The sequence below is a fragment of the Sceloporus occidentalis genome, unplaced genomic scaffold, assembly GCF_023333645.1.
Source record: "Sceloporus occidentalis isolate IW3139 unplaced genomic scaffold, rSceOcc1.0.p SCAF_3, whole genome shotgun sequence".
Taxonomy (NCBI): domain Eukaryota; kingdom Metazoa; phylum Chordata; class Lepidosauria; order Squamata; family Phrynosomatidae; genus Sceloporus; species Sceloporus occidentalis.
This window is the reverse complement of record NW_028316983.1, coordinates 158,048,908-158,069,258: the sequence shown is the minus strand read 5'-3', so window position 1 is coordinate 158,069,258 and position 20,351 is coordinate 158,048,908. Positions and strand designations below refer to the sequence as shown.

The following is a 20,351-nucleotide window of genomic DNA, read 5'->3' as shown; positions in this document are numbered from 1 at the left end:
GAAAAGCCATATAAACTTTATAGGTCAAAAGCAGCAGTTTGAATTATGCCCAGAAGTGGGCCAACAGTGAGTGCAGCTGTTGCAACAAGGTTGTTGTACTGTATTCCCTGAAGCCAGCCCTAGTTAGCAATCTGGCTGCAGCTCTTTGAACCAGCTGAAGTTTCTGAAATCTCTTTAAAGACAGCCCTATGTAGAGTGCATTACAATAATCTGACTAGGGATATTATTATTATTTTATTATTATATTTAATTATATGTAATTATGTGTAACTAAGGCATGTGTCAGCATAAGCAGATCTGTGACCTCAAGGAACCTGTACAGCTGGTGCACAAGCTCTAACTATGCAAATGCACTCCTGGACACTGCTAAAACATGGACTTCCAGGTTCAGAGTTTAATGCAGGATCATACCCAGGCTGTGATCCTATGTCTTCAAGGGGAGTGTAACTCCATCCAGCATAAGCAGAATCCCTATTCCCCAATCTGTCCTTCGACTGACCAGGAACACCACATTTTATCTGAATTAAGTTTCAATCTGTGTTCACTCATCCAGTCCATTACTGATGACAGGCACTAGTTTAGGACCAAAACATCTTCCTTGGCTTATGATGGAAAGGAGGAAGAGAGTTGGGTTTGATCCCAATTGTATTACTCCTTTGCTTTGCCTAATTTGGTTTTGTTCTGCCCTATTTCCTTAACCCCAAACACTGCTTCAATGAAACCCCCAACCAGGCCTTTCGCTCTTGGGTTCCCCTCCCCAGATTTGAAATTTTAATTTTTTCTTAACAGAAAAAGTGCAAGTTAAAGGTACAAGTCTGATACTTGTTTATTCATGCTTCTCTCTCTGTTCCTTTTGGTGCACTTTCTGCCTTAGCCCTTCATAACCTTTGAGCCTTCTCTGCCAGAGAGCTCTGGTGCCTCAGCAAACTAATAACTTATTATTATTATTATTATTACAAAAATAAATTATTATTATTAAAAACATTTTTTTGTTTTTTAATTATAATTATTCGCTATGCTCCCTAAAGTACCACCTCCCTGAATCCAATCCACTCTCCTTCTCTTTGTAACAGTTGCCTTCTCTTAGGTTGCATCTGCACTATAATCCAGTTTGACTCCACTTTAACTGTCCTGGCTCAGTGCTATGGAATTCTGGGAGTTGGAATGTGTTGTGGAGTCCTTGGCTCGAGGCTATGGAATTCTAGGACTTGGAGTTTGTTGCTCCCCCAGCCTCTGATGGCCCCCTCCGTTGCTACCATCTCTCCCCCCAGCCTCCTGTTTCCTTCCCTTCATCCCTGTCAGCTCCATCCAAACGTGCCCTCCATTCTTGAAGGAGCACCAGAAGCAAATGGGGAAAAATTGCAGTGCAGCATCATAGGAAATGTGGGACCTTAGAGGGTTGGGGGGTGTACCAGGATGGAAGCAAAGTTGCATTCCACACCAGACCAATTTGGATTGAAATTGAAGTGAGCTTGGAAACAATTTTTATGAATTCGCTTGTTACCGAATTCACAAAAATCAGGAGTCACTTTGGATTGACTGTGGATCTGCTTTGGAATGACCCCCCCATAGAAAGCAATCACGTGAGATAATACATCATGGTTTAACATGAATTCGCAAGGTTGGACCCGCAGTGGCTTTGGATCAGAGCTGCAAAACCCTCTGTGTGATAAGGGCCCTTGTTTCCCCCACTTGTATCTCATCATTATTGTCTTTAACCAAAATTAAAACATTAGGAAAGTAGGTTGGTAGGAAACTAACATTGCTGCACATTTCCACCTGCTGTGGAAAAACACAAGGACTAAAAGCATGGGACATACACAGGCTAACTTCTAATGAGCTGTTGAATAGAATTAAATAATGCACTTAATAACACACATGGAGGACTATCATTTCCTAGTGAAGCCACAGTGCCACCCACACCTCTGCTACCAAACAGGAGAGACAATAGAAACTACACTTGAAGTACATGCTCTTGGATTCACCAGAGAGATATCAGTTAATATTAAATTGCAGTCTGGCAGAGCTTGAACAATGGCATTTCTTGCTCTGGGAATTACAGAGTGTGCTTGCCAAGGGGAAAAGTTTAATGAAACAGAACGAATGAACAGTACGTTGTCTCTCCAATCACCTTATTCAGGAAGGAAGAGAGATGCAGATCAGGGTGTTCCTACACTTTCTGGCTCTTAATTATTGTAGCTTAGCTACCATAGGTAGAAATACTCAGTGTGACAGGATTCACCTCCAGGGCTCTTGAGTGGCCAATCAGGTCAGGTATCTCTCTGATTTAGTAGGCAGGATCAGGCAGTAAGTATGTGTGTGTTTGCTTCCCTTCAAGTCGCCTGTTGACTTATGGTGACACCATATCTTTCATAGGGAAGGAATACTCAGTGGTGGTTTTGGCAGTTCCTTCTTCTGAAATATAGGGCCAGAACAGACTGACAAGAAGGGGTGGCTTGAAGCCACCCTCGCCAAAGATGCATTGGGGCTGCGGCAAACACACGCCATAGCCCCAATCTGCCTTGAACCTGGCCCATATAGGAGCAATAAAGATCCTTGTAATTAATATTTGGGCCGAGAAAGAGACGTCTTTCCCGGCCCAGCCGCAGCCCCAGGGCAGCTTCAAGATGTTCCAAACTATGAATGATATTTACATTAATGCTATTTCTCAAGATATAACCCAGTGGTGGCTACTCAGAAACAATTTCATCGAGTTCAGTGGGGCTTACTCTGTGGTAACTAGGCACATTCACTTAATTACAAGTAAGCCTGATTGAAAGCAATAGGAATTTGCTCTGAGCAGAAATGTCTAGGCTTGATTAAAGGATGCTTCTTTTTCTGCCAGATTAGTGGGCGGCATTTGGTGTGAGCAAACCAAATGAATTTTGCTTCTGAGTAGACCTACTTAGGATCGTGGTGTATTTATTAATTTCTTCATTCTGGAGGGAGGCAGACTGTGTGAAATGGTGGTAGAGCAAATCTTGAAGCACTCCCCATTCTTTACTCTATCTCCTTAAGTATTTTCAGGATTGTCCCCCCACATCTTTAGTCCCTGCACATCTCCCACCAACCTCACTCCCCATCCCTGGTTGCTATTCTTCATCATATCCAAATCACCATCCCATAAATTAAGCCACCTGAACTGGAGACAACATAATGCATTTACTTATACTGTGCAGAAAAGTTGATATTTTCTACTTACACTTCTTTTTTTCTCCCCCCTCCCTTCTTTCCCCTTCTCCTTAGCTATGTGTCGCGTTTCTAGTATCTTTATTCTGTAAGCTACCTTACAGAATAAATAAGTCCCATTCTTGGGGGAAAGGCAGGATATAAATAAAGTGACTGATCAAACAGGGGAACCAACCACACACTTCCCTACTATATTGTGAGATGTGAGAAATTATAGTATTTTTAAAAATTGTATTTATACATATATATTAGGAAGTGTGAATCCTATACAAATTCATTTTCTGCTGGGGGCATATTTGGGGTTTTGATGTTGTATTTCCAATGGGGTGTGTGTGCATAAATGAATACCCTAAATACATTGCACTTGATTGTAAACAGAATATAAATCCACAGCCTAGAAAGGTGTAAAATTAACAACTCTCCACTAGGTGGTAACATGTAGTAAGGAAAAGGTTTCCAAGACCAAAATGAGCTAAAGAAGAGGGGTGGGATGGATTAGTTCTGTTCAAAATTGAATAAGAAGCGTAAAATAAAAAAGACACAATTCTTTTTCATTCACTCTTTCAAGTATTACAAGCATCTCGAACACTATTTATTGCATTCATATCATTTAAATTTTGTTCTTGGTTTCTTCATAACTTTTACGAGATTTTTGAGCTTAAAATCTAAATGTTTCTGAGGGAGGGCAGAGACAAGTAATGGAAAGTTCTTGTATATACCGATACTTTATTTGCTTTTTTCACCTTTATTTTGCATTCATCTACACGTTGGATAATCAAAGATATAGATAGCTGTGTTAGTCTGGGAAATCAGTATCCAAAGGGATCTTGTATGCAAAGGGACCAAGTTGGAGATCAACTAAAAGAAGTTGGTAGCATGAGCTTTCATAATCTTGAGCCTGCTTCCTCAAGTTTACAAAAGCTCGTTACCAACTTTTTTCCTTCAGTCTCAAAAGTGCTACAAGATCCCTGTGCATATTGATGGTGGATTAGAATGTGTTTTAACACCTTTTTAACTGCATACACACATTTCCCCAAAGTTTTTTAGGAGCTACCTTACACAGTTTATACACCTGGACTTCTTAATCAAAACATAGTTCAGCCAGACAACTGTCTTCCACCAACAATTTCAGTATCTAACCAAAGTGAAGAAAAAGAGGGAAAATTCTGTGTCCAAATATTGCTGGGAGGGATTTTAGTCTATTTAATATGGTGCCAATAGAGAAAAAACATTTCTTATCAATAGAGACTACTGTAAAAAGATTCCATAGAAAAGCATGTGTGATCTACATTTCCTTTTCAAAAGGATATCAGTACTAATTTGTTTCAGTGTTTTAAAAGGAAAGGAAGGAGAAGGAGTATTTAAGCCTATTTATTTTAGCATGAATGCTTGTGACTTACAATCCACTTGCTCAGAAACACTGATAGCATAAACAGTTTAGGTATAAACACATAATTACATACTGCTGGCAGCAGGACTGTTGTTGTTATTGTGTGCCTCCGAGTCATTTCCGGCTTATGGTTGCCCTAAGATGAACTTATCACAGTGTTTTATTGGTAAGATTTATTCAGATTTGACTTTGCCTTCCTCTGAGGCTGAGAGAGTGTGACTTGCCCAATATCACCTAGTGGGTTTTAATGGCTGAGCAAGGATTCCAATCCTGGGCTCTAGAGTCATAACCCAACATTCAAACCACTACATTATGCTGGCTTTCAAAATGGAGTTGGATACAACTGTACATTTATACCCGAGGCTTGCATATTTCTCTCCATCAGTGCATCCAAGGTAGTGGTGGTGGTTGTTCTTTTGTGCCTTAGGACTGGAGCATGGCTTTGTCATAGCTTCTGGACTTTTAGGATGCATGCATCATGTAAACAGCATACCTCCAAAGTGACTCAAAGCAGCTTTATTTTGGCCTGTCTGTATGGGGCCATTGACACTTTCTAAGTGATTTGCTACACTGGCAACTGATAGCTGTTTTCTCCCTGATAAAATGTGTGCTATTTTTCTTTTGTTTTAAAAGCAGTCATAGCAGAGGCTCCAATTTTTCATAGACAATTAATGGGGGGTAGGGGGAGGCAACACTTCTCTCCTATTAAAGGTGTTTCCAGATGTGTGGAGGCTAGCTGTCAAGCTTGAACTCATTATGGTTCTAATTTTCCCATGCCAAGCCTATTTCAGTCTAGTGCAGACAGAGCTAGACTGCACCCCATCAGATCTGTATGTAGTTTTTCTAAATGTGCCCATTGTATGCATTTTTAATGAGGCATTACTAATGTTTATGTACATTTTGGAAATGTGTGCATTTTCTTCATGCATTATAAAAATGTTGCAGAATGCGCCCCTCCACTCTGTCTTCACAATGTATTATGAGCCCAGGAGATATCAGAGAACTGCTTGCACTATGTAGGTAGAATGACATCAGAAAACTGCTTGCACAATGTAGGTAGAATAAGTGGAAGCAGTTCTGCTTGAGGCTAGCCCTCCATCTTAAAGGTTAACTTTGCAGTTTAGGGCTGTTTTGAACCCAGCACCTGTTTGCTGAATCACAGCAGTGGTCAGGAATGCCTATTTCTGTTTAAGCTTGTACATTCCCTTTGACCCCAGCTAAAGAAAGCAGATGTAGCCTCTGCAGGTATGAGTTAACAGCTCTTTCACACTTGGCATTTGCATGGTTTTTAATTGATGGAATTTTATCAGACATGTGGCTGATTTATTGCTGTGGTTGTTAAAAACTGTGTTGGTTCGGAAATATTTGAGAAGTGGTGTTATTTGGGGATCCTTTTTGTAAATATATGTTTAGACTCCAGCCAATGTCAAGGTGCAGGCTAACTACGATCGGAATTGAACTTTTATAGCAGTTTAAAATCCATGTGTGATAAAGTCCTTAGCTTGTGCATAAACATAGCATGGGGTGAAGCAGAAGGTCTCTGGATCAGTTTCCAGTATCTCCAGGTAGAGCAGACAAAGATTTGGAAGGAAACATTGGGGTTTCTTCCAAAAATGTACATAGAGAATAATGGCCTTTAAAAAAATTTATTTCATAGATGATGACCAGTTGAAACCAGAGGAATACTTAGACTAATAGGACTCTAATAAGCCACTAAGTCCTTTATCACACATAAAGTTCAGTAATAGTACCTTTGGTGATACCTATCACACAACACTGTCTCTCACTCATTGCTGCCTTGTCTTCCAATTGTAGTTAGCCTGCACCTTGACATTGGCTGGAGTTAGGAATGAAGGCTAACCACAAATGAACAAACACTATTATTTTTACCTAAGAAAACACCTCTCTATGAATCTCCAGGTTATCCAGTGCAACTCTATGGTCTCTCTCTCTGTCTCTCTTTCATTGCTGTCTTGTCTTCCAATTGTAGCTAGCCTGCACCTTGACAATGATGGAGAAAACCCACTGATAAGCTCCCAATTGCACAGGTGTTGCAATAGTCCACAAGTGTGGTAAATTACCCTGTGGCAGTTCTGGAACTGTGTGCTTGCATGGGGTCAATGTCTCCTCCTCTCCCACCTCCCCTTTTCAATTCCAAAATAGTCTCTCTCTCTTTTTGTTTTATTTTCTTTTAAAATATATATTTATTTATTGTTAAACTGCATTAGAACAATGCTGGAATTGCATTTAAAAATCCAAACACATACACAAACACACAAAAATGAAGGGCACATTGGGTAGGATATAGGGCAGAGAGGTGGAGTTAAAGACAAAGGCAGCAGAGAGCACATGGGACCAACATCAGTTAAAATACATTAATTAAAACATGCCAGAGTTTAAAAGGACAAATAAGACATACACAATTTAAAACAGTCCACATTTAAAATTCAGCATCGGAATTCACAAAAAATCATCTGGACTAAAATTTAAATCTGATTTTAAATCTGAACAGTGTATTGAGCTATCGAATCTTTTCTGCTGGCAGGTTATTCCACAGTCTATGGGCATCCGAAGCAAAAGTCCTCTGGCTTTTACTATTTTTACTATGTACTATCTAAGCCAGCCTGGTGTAGCGGTTTGGGCATTAGACTATGACTCTGGAGACCAGGTTCGAATCCCCAAATGGCCATGGAAACCCACTGGGTGACCTTGGGCAAGTCACATTCTCTCAGCCTTTAACGAATAGAAATGGCAGACCTTCTCTGAAGAAATTTTGACAAACCCTAGGATAGGTTTGCCTTAGGGTCACCATAAATCAGAAACTACTTGAAGGCACACAACTACCAAGTATTGGGGGGATAAAATTGGGAAAATCTTTAAAAAGGATGTTCAACTGCATCCAAAAGTATATTTATTGGGAATGCTAGGGGAGGAATTAGGACAGAAACATGGTAAATTGTTATTCTGTATTATAATAGCCGCAAGGATAAGCTACATGAAGAAATAGAAGACAGAGGTTGTACCAGATATAACAGAGCTCTGCTCCACTCTGGACCCACAACAAACTCCACCTCCCAGAATTCCATAGCCTTGAGCCAGGGCAGTTAAAGCAGTGCCAAACAGAGTTATTTCTCCTGTGTGGATGCAGCCTCAGTGTGAGGAGGCACCTGAGCAATAGGCCTGAGGCAGCCACCAGAGTTGGAAGCCAGAGGGCACCCTACTGCTATCTCTTCAGTCGGCCCCACAAGTGGGAATTCCTTTGCACACAGGCTGGGACAGTACAAGTGTCAACGCCTCACCCCTCTGGAGAATTTGTACCTTTAAAAAAAATGTATATTTTTATTAAATGTGAAAAGGGTGGCGGGAGGAACCCACACAGCTTGCCCTGGCTTTATATGGCAGTGGGGAAAAAGGGGAGGGAAGGTGGTCTTTTGGGGCAAAGTGACATCCATCAAGGATGTACTTAGCCTGGCTCCTCAGGAGCAGATGAGAAGTTTGCATTGGCAAGTGCTCACAGGTGTGGGGGTGATATGGGAGCTGCTTCAGGTGGTGTGAATGTTTGCAAACTGGAAAGGGAGTTACAAGGTTTCAAAGGGCAGGGCTCTGTGTAAGGGGAAAAATGGGTCTCCTTTTTTTCTGACCGAGACTATCTCCAGCCTGTTTCCTACAGGAAGCTATAATTCGCAAAGAATCACTGCCTAACACTTTGAACAGGGCAAAACAAAATTGCTTCTGGTGTTGTGTGTGGGTTTCTATCGGTGGGCCCCACAGTTAGAGCACTGGACCCTGGCTTTTCTTTCCTAGTTCATGCAAGACCCAACTGGGTGGTCTTCCACGAGTGGGTGGCCACCTCGGTTTCCTTTCTCTGTAAGTAATATTCCTCTTTCGACATCCTGGCTTTTCTTTCTTTTGTGGTACCTGCAAAGTGTTGCTGTCATTGAAAAAAATACTTATCGTGACCCTAAGGCGAAGCTATGGCTGGCTTTTCTTGGCAAGTTTCTTCAGAGGGGGTTTGCCATTCCCATCCTCTGAGGCTGAGAGAGTGTGACTTGCCCGAGGACACCCAGTGTTTTGTTTTATTTTAAATGCTCAAGCTAGGAATTCAAACCCTGGTCTCTAGAGTCCATGGGCTCATTCCCACTATCTTTTAAATCGGATTGTGAATTGGTTTGAAACAGTTCAAACGACCCTGGTTCCTACTTCATATTGCTCTGCGTGTGTGTGTGTGTGTGTGTATATATATATATATATATTTCTGTGTGTATTGTTGTTGGGTACCTTCAGTTCACTTCTGGCATGGGGTTTCTTGGCATGATTTGTTCAGAGGAGGTATATATATATATATATATATGTGTATAGAGAGAGAGAGAGAGAACACAAATACATATATATACACATATGTATAAGTGTGTGTATAAAACAGCAACATATATATATGTAAGAAACACTATTTCTCTCTATATGTATAAAATAAACCCTCTTTATTTCTATGTATAAAATATAAAAAACCTCTATTTCTGTATGTATAAAATAAAAATATCCTCTTTATTTCCCTCTCTCTCTCTATAGATATATATATACAGTAAAAGAAACCCTCTTTATTTCTATTGTTATGTATGAAATAAAAGAAACTCTCTGTCTATATATATATATATTAAAAGAAACCCTCTTTATTTCTATATGTGTGTATAAAATAAAAGAACCCCCCTTCTCTCTATATATATATGTACAAACCCTCTTTATTTCTATATATATGCATAAAAGAAACCCTCCTCTCTCTCTCTCTCTATATATATATATATATATAATAATAAAACCCTCCTTATTTCTCTTTATATATGTATAAAATAAAAGAACCCCTCTTTATTTTTCTTTCTCTCTCTATATGTATGTGTGTGTGTGTGTACACACATAAAAGCAACCCACTTTCTTTCTTTCTCTGTGTATAAAAGGAAAGAGACCCTGCTGATGATTTCCCTTTGCCAAGCAGCCCCCTCCCTCCTCCCTCCTTCTGCCTGGTGGTGGACCAATCCCACAGCAGCTTCCCTACCAGCGGAGCCCTCCAGCCCAAATGAATGAAGCAAGCAAGCCAGGGGAAAGCAGACTGTGTGTGTGTGTGTGTTCCCTGGGCTTTGCCTCCTCTTTGCCCAGCCAGACCCTCCCACTGTGGACCACCCAGCCTCCAGCCCAGCAGCAGCAGCAGGAGGAAGAGCTGCTGAGCTAGCTAGCTCCCTCCCTCCAAAAAAGCAAAAAATCCCCCAACTTGTCCTGGTGGAGGAGAAGTAAGGCTGGCTTGAAGGAAAAGAAGGCTTCCTTTTCTCTCTCTTTCACTCCCTCCTTCTCTGAGTGTCTTCATTCCCCCCTTTTCTTGAATGAACCGTGAGGTGGGGCTAAGAGACAGGCTGCCCCCATTTGCAGAGGCTGAAGGGTGAGCCCTGCCCCAGTCTCCTCCTCCCCTTGGGCAGCTGCTTGCTGCTGCTGCTGCATTGAGTGGCTTCCACACAGAGCCTGGTGGGACTCTGCAACAGCAACACATCCAGCCTTCCTCCAGGAGGAGGAAGAGGAGGAAGCTTCCCAAGGGCTACCTGGGTAGTAAGGGCATTGGAGGGAAGAGGAGGAGGAGGAGGAAGAAGAAGAAGGAGGGGGAGGTCAGGAGGAATTAAGGCACATCCCATTGGCCCCCCTCCTTTGCCTGGTGGGAGATCTTTTTTTGGGGGGGGGGAAAGGACCCCAAACTGCTTCGTTTTTCCCCTGCCTTTTATTTTGGTGTGCATTGCCCCCCCTCCTCTGGAATTGAGCAATCTGGGAAAATCAGTTTGTGTGTATATATATATATATGTGTGTGTGTGTGTGTGTGTGTGTGTGTGTGTATATATATATATATATATATATATGGGAGATCATTGAGCTCCAGCTCTGAATGAAGCAAAAGACCACACTGATTTGGGAAGAGGCTCCACTGCAACCCAGCTCTCATTAAAAAGCTTGGATTTCAAACCATGCATTTCTCTTCATGCCCTTCGTAGGTTTTTCTTTCTTTTTTCCTTCTCTTCCTTCCTCTACCCCTCCTTTTTTTTTTCTTTTGAGTTTTTTTTTTTTTTTTACTTCTTTGGAAATGTCATTCAAACAGGAGCCTTGTTGGGAAACATTTTGGAAAAATCCTAACAGTCCAAAAAGAGTGTCTGAAAGCCTCCTTCCCAGCCCTGGTTTCTTGTTTGGGGTCACCAAAGAAGCATCTGGGCATCCTGTTTTAGAGGACAAGAGTGTTTGATTTTTGTTTCATTTTTCCATCAAGGAAACTTCACAGAAAATGACGTTTCTTATTCAAGTAAGTATTTTCCAAATGTGTGTGTGTTGTGGAGAGAATAATACTTTGGGTAACTTTATTTGTAAAGGAAAAGGACAAGAAAACCAGTGGAGAGTTTTTTAGTTGAACGTGCTTTGCATGAATTTGCATTGGAGGTTGTTCTGCTTATAGTAAATCATTTTGAATGGCAGGGTTTTGTGTTTTGTGTGTTGTTGTTGTTTTGCGTTATGCAGCTGCTTCTTCATGCATAGCCTAGCTCAGCAGATAAGAAAATGCACCTGATTTTTTGAACAACTATCTGCTTTTCTTATTTTAGATGCCTTTCAAGACAGAGGAAGGAAGATTTCTGAAAATAATATTTTTCTCATAAACCTTACATGTGGAATACAGTGTGGGCTGCATTTTAAATCTGGTTTCCATTGTGGATCACAAACTGAAGAGGAAACACTGGGAAGGCGGAAATACCTTTGAGACCCTGAGGACTCCCCCACACCTCAACCAATGGAACTGCATGGAGTAAAACAACTGGATTATATATAACCATACTTATTACTACTGGCTGCTTTATTTTCTGGGTGGGTGGGGGACATTTCATATGCTTCTAGGTTCCTCCTTCTCCCACATCCTTACTCCTCATTATCCATGATGGCTCATCCTGGGATAAGAGGTTACGATAGCAGGGAAATAGTGCTGAGGTACATCCATTACAAGCTGTCGCAGAAAGGATATGACTGGGTTGCCAGTGGAGACGGGGAAAATCTTTCCACCATGTCGCCTGCTGTTGCTGCTGCTTCTAGGACCATCCCAGCCCCTGCAGGGCTGGCATCTCGTTCTTCTGAGTTGCCTGGTTCTGCTCCTGTGAGTACCAATGCCCCTGGGGATGAACCATACCCAGTGCCACAGGTCGTCCACTCAACTTTGCGCCAAGCTGGAGACGAGTTTTCACGGCGCTATCGGAGGGACTTTACTCAGATGTCAGGGCAGCTGCACTTGACCCCGAGCACTGCCAGAAGTCGCTTTGTGGCCGTGGTGGAAGAGTTGTTCCGAGATGGTGTGAATTGGGGGAGGATTGTGGCATTCTTTGAATTTGGTGGCATGCTCTGTGTGGAGAGTGTCAGTCGGGAGATGTCGCCTCTTGTGGACAATATCGCTGTGTGGATGACTGAGTACCTGAACCGGCACCTGCACAACTGGATCCAGGACAACGGAGGATGGGTATGTGGCCCATTGTCTTGTCTTTTTCACTGTCTCACGATGATGCTTTGCTGATACATTTGCACTGGTGTCACTAAAGGCTTGTGTGACTAATGTTTCCCAGTGTGGCTGTCGCTTGTACACATCGTTCCCAATTTCTGGGGAATTCCCCAGAATCCGAGGAATTTAATTAATTTCTTTCTGGGGATTTTGACTGAATATTCCGGTAAATATTGGGGAATTCCAGGGATTTGGGATTTTGGTAAAACATTCCAGGGAATATCTTCAAGGCTTGTTGGCAACACTGCTTGTACAGTAGTTTCAGGGCATTTTGCTTATTCCAAACAAAATGTGATAACCACTTACTATAGATAGCATCTGCATAATACTGATGTCTTTCAACAGACATCATGCTTTCCTACTTACCAGTGGTCCAATGGAAGGGGTTATATATCTTAACTTCTGCACATTTAACAGACTTTGGATGAATGTCTGGTGGGAGGTTAAGGCAGACATCAAAAGTGAGGTATTTCTGGTAATGATGTCGCTGTAAATTGGTCTGGTCTTTTGATGGCTGCGTTGAACTGGTGGCTGTGTCAAGTTACAGTGAGGACTTCCCATCTTGATTCAATCAGACATTAATCGCTGATGTCATTCATAGGTTGTGCGAAATTTGCTGATAAAATGAAGTTACAGTTAAAGCACAAGAGAAAGGAAAAGTAGTGATGTAGCAGCTGATTCGTGTCATGTGTGGACTGTTTCTTGGACAAATCTGAAGTAGAGGGTGAAACAGAGTAATGATAGGTAGATTTTCTGAACCTAGTATCACTTCAGACTCTATTTGGCTGAAATCATCTGTGTATGGCATGTCCCATCCTTGTAAGTATACTTCATAGCACTTCTGATGTTTCTAACATCTTTGGTCTACTTTGATAGAAAGCAAATAAAAAAAATGAATAAAACATTTGGCATGTTATTTACTGTATACCAGTTTGATAAGAGAAGTTATGTCTCTGCACCTTTAAACAGAGCACAACCATGTTAAGCAGGTGATGGTTGTATTGATGGCCAAAGTTTTACAAAGAAACTGAGTATGCAAGTTGTGTTTATAACAGTAAATAAAACAAGTTTTTAATTTCTTTTTAAAATATCTTATTTAATAGATCCTTTGGAGTTGTTTGGAAGGAAAATAAGAACTAAAGCCCATTTCAGAAATCGGCTGATCTGTTTTCTTTGACTATGTTGTGGACAGTACATAACCTTCTGTGTGTGTGGGTGTGTGTTTGTGTGTGTGAGAGAGTTCTAGTTTAGTTCCAAGAAAAGTTGAGTTCAACATAGACAAGTTGGTGATGGAAGGGAAAAGTGTAAGTGATTTTACTGTTGATAGGTCATGTTACCTTTTCCCATCTTGTAAACTGTAACCTAATCCTATTTTGCCCAGAGGAAGCATCTCTGTATGTATAAGTGTTGTTTTATTAACTGTAACTTTTCATTGTTTTGCTGCTTGTCTTCGACCAGCAATTCCCAATTGGTGTGATTTGCTTTGCTGGATGTGTGTGCTTGTGCGCATGTGCCTGCACGTGCGTGCATGTGCTCGTACTGGTACATGCCTGTCTGTCCGTCTCCATAATAAAACAATGGCATTGAAGACAAAAATAGAACTAGAAACACAGTGGGGCAGAGAGAAAGAGTATATTTGCCGCTATATAAAGGTAGTCTTGCTTGGGTTATGACTCCCCTCCCTTCATAAAAAGTCAGGGGATTTTCTTATGAATCTGTGTGCTAAAGTTAAATCTTATATCCACACTTTGTGTATATAAGATCTGAGAATGTGTGCTATTATATTTAGAAGGGGAAAAAGTTTAGATCATTTAAAAACAGAGACAGCAGAAACTTAAATTGCCCCAATCACATTTCTTGTTAAATCAACTCTATCTGGTGCTTAGTGATTTTTGTCCTGAGGTATAAAGAGGGGGGGGGAAATCCTTGTCATATTTTCTTCTGGACCAGCACAGCACCTGCTCTTCAAACTCCTGTTGATAATATAAGTGGCACCTTTGTTTATTTAAGTAGTAGACTATTAACAATACTGGCAGCTCCAGCAGAGTTTAGGACAAAATACATGTGGCTCCAGCACAGCTTTTCAGCTTATAATAGGATGTAAATTCTGTAGAGATGTTACACATACTTGGAATCAGTAAAGGTTGATACAAATATTTAGCTTCTGGATATGAACTGGAAATAGCCAGAATCTTAATTTCTTAGTATTATGGACAATAATGGCTACTCAGAGTAAGGGCTGTGTGGTTACTAGTATGGTGTTCCCTGTCTTTAATCAACAAAATGATGCTATGACTAATGATGCTGATCATTTCTTGGGGGCCCCAGGGCTGAAATCCACCTTGTTCATCACTACAGCATCAAATATTGAACTGCACCATTATTATTATTATTATTAAGCTTTATTTATAAAGCGCTGTAAATTTACACAGCGCTGTACATACAATCAATTAAAATAGATAAAATAAACCTGCCTATGGCGTACATTCTATGAAAATAATTAAACTAATACATATTAATACAGTTTAACATTCAAGCAAGAAAATATAGCAGACAACAAATTAAAATGAAGATTAGATAACAGTCATGTAATGTCTGGGAACTCTTCCCCAAACAGTGTTGTCTTTAACTCAGTTTTGAAGATAGTTAAAGAGGTGATGAACTGTGCTCCTGGGGAAGGAGGTTCCAGGTGTGAGGGGCAGCAAGTGAAAAGGGGGGAACTGGGATGGAGCAATGAAAATCCTTGGCTGGGACAAGAGTCCTTGACTACCAGAATGGAGGGCATGAGTGGGAAGGTAAGGAGAAAGAAGCTCCAATAAATAAGTCATCAACAGAAGTTTGTAACAAATATGGAAAGAGAGGGGGAGCCAATGGAAGGATGATAATAAAGGAGAAATCACCACAGACAGAACCTTGTCTCTTCACACAGCTAGCTACCAGTTATCAAAGATGCATATTTATCAAATGATATACATGTCCATCTGAATTAAGCCCTAATCTTCAACTTTTCAGCTTTTCTTTGTGGGATGCAAGGCTTATGCGTTTCAGAATAAGGCACATCCTTTGAATAAAACATATCAAGCATGGTTGTACTTGGCATGCCAAAACACTAATCTTTGAAAATGCGTTTCTCAGCAAGAACTGGTTTTCTTTTTCTTTTCCCCAAATAAGCTATTATCCACCAGGCAGAAGAGGGAGAAACAACAGAACACAAATGATTGGCATGCCAATTTAAAATATCACTTTATTTTGAAGCAGGACATTAATCACTGTAGAAACTTCAGATAATTGACCTTCCATATCTATGAATTTTCTGCCCATGAATTCAACCATTCACAGCTTGAAAACAGTAAATATATATATATATTCTCAAAAGGAAACCTTGATTTTGCCATTTTATATAAAGGACACCATTTGACTATGCCATTGTATTTAATGGGACTTGAGCATCCATCAAATCCTAGTGGATACCAAGGGCCCACTGTATGGATAAAGTAACCTTTTGGGAGCATTAATATGTAGGCTCCCCCAAATTCAGTTAATGTTCTCCTTGCCGTCGATTGATTTTTGATTTCCGACATCTACTCCCTACAACTCTGGAAAATGGCTTCCTTCAGTAGCTATGCAAGCAGAACTGCCAGTTAGGATTCTAACTTCAGAAGTTACAGAATATGATCTTTGGGTGAAGCATGTGTTTTCCTTTGAAGATGCATACTTGGTCATCTAAAGTATGGAGATTCTGAATGGATTACATGTTAGCAGTGCATAGAATGTGTGTGTTTTATAGCACAGTGTGTGACTCCTTTTTGTTGTTGTTAGAGGTATGCAGAAGACAAATTAAACTTAAAAAAGAACACAGAAATGCAGGGGAACCTCAGTTACCAAAATTGATGTGTTCCTGGAAAATCCTTTAACAGAATGGAAAGAATAGGGACAGGCTCCTATAGCTATACTATAAAAAAGAAGAGCAGTACAACATGTTGCAGCATACATTCTGTTCAAAATTAACAAGGTCAGGTAAGCCTTGCATAAGCAAACAAAAACCTTTTGAGCTTTCTAGAGAACATTTGGAGGCTTCTTCCCGAAGGCATCTAGGGATTCCCCCTCTCCACTAGCCACCATTTTTCTTGTAATTTCCATTTTGGTTCCAATTTGTTTTCTATCCTGTGTGCAGTTTTGCTCCAGGTAGAAGCCACTGGCGATCTATACTAAGAGAAGTCCTTTTCACAGCACATGAAACAGGGAAATGGGGAGATAAAATGTAAATGGGATGATGTCTGATCAATTGACTCTTACAGCTAGCAATCAGAGCTTGGCAATGTTCCTTTTTTTACTGCAGCATCCAGAATCGCACAGTCAGCATGGCTGTGTTTATAGATATTTTTTTTAAGTTACTTTCATATTCTACCTTTTCTCCAGTGATACATTTCATGCTTCCCTTCCCAACTCTGTCATGATAACTACCCTGTGATGTCCAGGCTGAGAAGAGCCCTAGGTCATTCAGTGGATTTCATGGGTGAGTGGAGACTTGAACCTGCATCCAGTCCATCCTCTAACCATTACAACAAACTGGTTCTATTACTATAAATATCCACACAATTCAGTCTAATGCAGAACTGAAAATTTAGGCCCCATTCCCACAGGGCTATAAAGCGATGAATCTTGCTGCGAGTCAGACTCGGAGCGAGTTCCCAAGTCGTATTCGAATCACGTCCATCGTTCCCATTACAAAAGGGAGCAAACGGACTCTGTGTTTTTTGACCCATGTTCTTCTTCCCAATGATATTTCTCCGTTGTATTTTGACGCGGACTTTTTTGTTCCCGTTCCCATTGCCTGTCTGGAACCGGTTTTTCCTTTTTTAAGCTGTCAATCAAGCGCTTAGGTGATTAGACATCACAGTGACGTCAATTGCTTCGATGCATTTTGACGCGGGCTATTTTTGTTCCTTGTTCCCATTTGCATCTTTCAAACCTGTTTTTCTGGGGGGATTTTTGTGGTCAATGGATCACTGGAGCGCCTGAGTGCTTGGGCGGCTAGGCATCATTGTGATTGCTACCCAGATGCTGGAGCGCTGAGGCACTTAGGCACTCAGCAAAAACAGAAGAAGGGGAAAAAAAGAAAGAATAGTTATAAAAAGGGTGTGCAGTGGATCTCCTCACACATCGATCTATGTGGAATGGGGGGGGGGTTGGCAGGGTGTGTCAGGCGCTTACCGTGTTTGGAGGTCACTGGAACAATTTGCAATGTTCAGACACCCAAGAGAGCACCCAGATATCAGGATAACCCGGGTTATCCACCACTAATTCGGGTTTTCGCTGGAGAAATCGATCAAAGTAGGATAGAATGCAAATTCAAATGAGAACGATTTTCCTTAAACAAGGATCGAACGCAAGTTCAAATGGGAATGGTGTCCCTATAATCCAATTGTTGATTCGCTTTATAGACCAGTGGGAATGGGGCCTAAGTTCTCAATATAGATATAGCTTTCTAAAATGCCTTGCTCAAGGATTTCTGGGGTTATATGATGGAGGAGGTATGGAGGTATTAGGTTGCCCCTTTCTGCCCTGATGCTCTTTGAAAATCTCTTCAGTCTTTACTTTTGTTTAGTACTGAGTGAGATCTTTAGAAATCTCCTGTATAGGAAACTTCCATTATGGAGATAAATATTTGCTCTTTTAGATAATGCTGTCAATCTGGAACACTAAAGTATGATATTATATGCTGAGCTCTAAACAGCACAAGTGAGTCATACATGTTTTTGCTTATTGTAATCAAACAGAAGTAGATTTTTAACATACATTTTTTAATGAAGTCGATTCTCATGCTCCCTGAAGTTGTGCGTGTTTGGGAGGGAGGGAAGGAAGGAAGGAAGGAAGGAAGGAAGGAAGGAAGGAAGGAAGGGAGAAAATTCTCCAATGAAGAAATGCCTCCTGGAGTCATGCACTGATCCTCTGACTTTATGTTTGGCCTGTTTTTACATGCTTTTATTCTGTTCTTACTAAACTGTAGTTCTCCTTTGTTCCAGTTGACTGATTGCCTGATCTGCTCTCCAACTTTCTGTTGTGCTTTCTAGTCACTGACGCAGTTCCACTCTCCTAAAATGTCAGTGGTCACAGAGTACCATAAACCCTCCAGAAATTACAGCCGTTAACACCAGTGTTTCTCCCTGTTTTTTCTTTTTCCCATCTGGATTGTAGCGAGATAATCTCCTCCTTAACAGAGAGCAGAGACAAACACATATTCTGTGGGACTTTGGAGTTAGTTTCTCTCTGTATCTTGTCAGTAAACTCATAGTCTGATTCCTTTACCTGAAGTTCAGCAACTGTGTGACACAGTTGAAAGCATTTTAGTGATTGAAGAAAATAAAGATGTCTTTGTTACGTGATACGTTTGGAATTTGTTTTAGGGACAGAGTGCATCAAGTTTAAAGGTTTAGTGAGGTTATCTAATTGTACCTTTCCACACAAGCTGTGATTCACCGTTTATTGAACTTGATGGGAACTTTTTCAGTTCTCAGTGGGCATTGGATGAGATCCATGGAATGTTAAATTTGTAAGATGAACTTTCAGCTCCCACACAGTGGTATAAATAAAGGGGAACTGCACCAGGAATAGCTAAAACTGTTTTCTTTCTGAAGGAATAAAGTACTGTATGCAGTCTTGCTCTCTCTATGTGCTTGTGTGCATTTGTTTGCAAATTTATGCTGAATGTATCCCAGTGCTTGAAACGCACATGGCTAATAGTGGGTTTGAACAGATTTATTTAGTAAGACAGTGAAGCTTCCTCATTGGAGAAGAGAGTGTTTTGTTTGCAGTAAGAATTGGGTATGCATGCCCTTACAGAACAGTTGCTCTGAGCTTGATGCCAGCTATGTTGCTGTTATTGTTGTGTACCTTCAAATCATTTCCGATTTATGGCAACTCTTGTTGTTGTTATTAACTGCCTTCAAGTCACCCTTGGCCTATGGTACCCCTATATATGAGATGCCTCCAAGTCACCCTGTCCTCAACTACCCTGCTCATTTCCTGCAAATTCACGGTCGTGGCTTCTCTGATTGAATCTATTCATCTGACATGCGGTCTTCTTCTTTTCCTATTGCCCTCAACTTTACCAAACATGATAGTATTTTCTAGTGAGTCATTTCTTCTTATGAGGCAACCTCAGTTTAGTTGTCTTTGCTTCCAGGGCAAGTTCAGGCCTGATTTGCTCTTGGACCCATCCATTTTCTTTATTGCAGTCACGGTATTCTCAAAACTCTTCTCCAGTGCCACATCTCTAATGAGTTGTTGACTTTTTTCTTATCAGCTTTCTTAACTGTCCAGCTTTCATAACCATATACAAAAATGGGAAATACTATGGCATGGACAATTTTAACTTCAATATTTAGTGATTTATCTTTACACTTCAGGATCTTCTCTAATTCCTTCATAGCTGTCCTTTCAAATCCTAGTCTTCTTCTGATTTCTTGATTGCATTCTCCATTCTGATTGATGACCGAGCCCAAGTATGGAAAATCATGGACTATTTCTGTCTCTTTGTTATCTACTTTAAAATTAATGTAGATTGCCTGTGGTCATAATTTTTGTTTTCTTGATGTTAAGCTGTAAGACTGCCTTTGCACTTTCAGCCTTGATCTTACTCAATAATATTTCCATATCTCTGATATTTTCTACTAGTATTATGGTGTTGTCTTCCTATCTTAGATTGTTGATGCCCCTTCCTTCCATTTTCACACCTCCCTACTCTGTCTAATCCTGCTTTTCATATGATGATCTCAGCATACACATCAAATAGAGAAGGTGATAGAATGCAGCCTTGCCTGACCCCCTCTCCAGTTGGGGACCATTCTGTTTCTCCATATTCTGTCCTAACAGTAGCCTCTTGTGCTAAATACAATTTATGCATCAAGACTATCAGATTTCTTTAAGAGCAACCCATAGTTTCTCATGGTCTATGCAATCAAATGCTTTCCTATAGTCTATAAATAACAGGCTGGTCTTCTTTGAAACCCTAAGGTAAACCTATCATAGGCTTTTCTGAGGGCTCAGAGTGTGCAACTTGCCCAGGGTCACCCAGTGGGTTTCCATGGCCGAATGGGGAATCAAACCCTGATCTCCAGAGTCATAATCCAACACTCAAACCACTACACCACACTGGCTGTGATGCCAGCTGTACCGGAAAGCATTTATTACATTCAGGTACACAATTTT

At 40.8% G+C, this 20,351-nt stretch overlaps 1 protein-coding gene across 3 annotated transcripts in view; it reads left to right on the top strand.

The window, feature by feature from the left end:
- Positions 1 to 10,722: 10,722 nt before the first annotated feature.
- The window catches only part of LOC149316976 (apoptosis regulator Bcl-2-like), a 157,932-nt gene continuing 148,303 nt past the window's right edge, over positions 10,723 to 20,351 (top strand). For all 3 annotated transcript variants that reach the window (XR_016280555.1, XR_016280554.1, XM_089516615.1), the window contains exons 1-2: positions 10,723 to 10,907; positions 11,203 to 12,101. Coding sequence is in view for 1 of the 3 variants with exons in the window: in XM_089516615.1 (XP_089372741.1) it covers positions 11,529 to 12,101 (573 nt within the window). In the remaining 2 variants the exon portion in view is untranslated. The remainder of the gene's footprint in view (positions 10,908 to 11,202; positions 12,102 to 20,351) is intronic.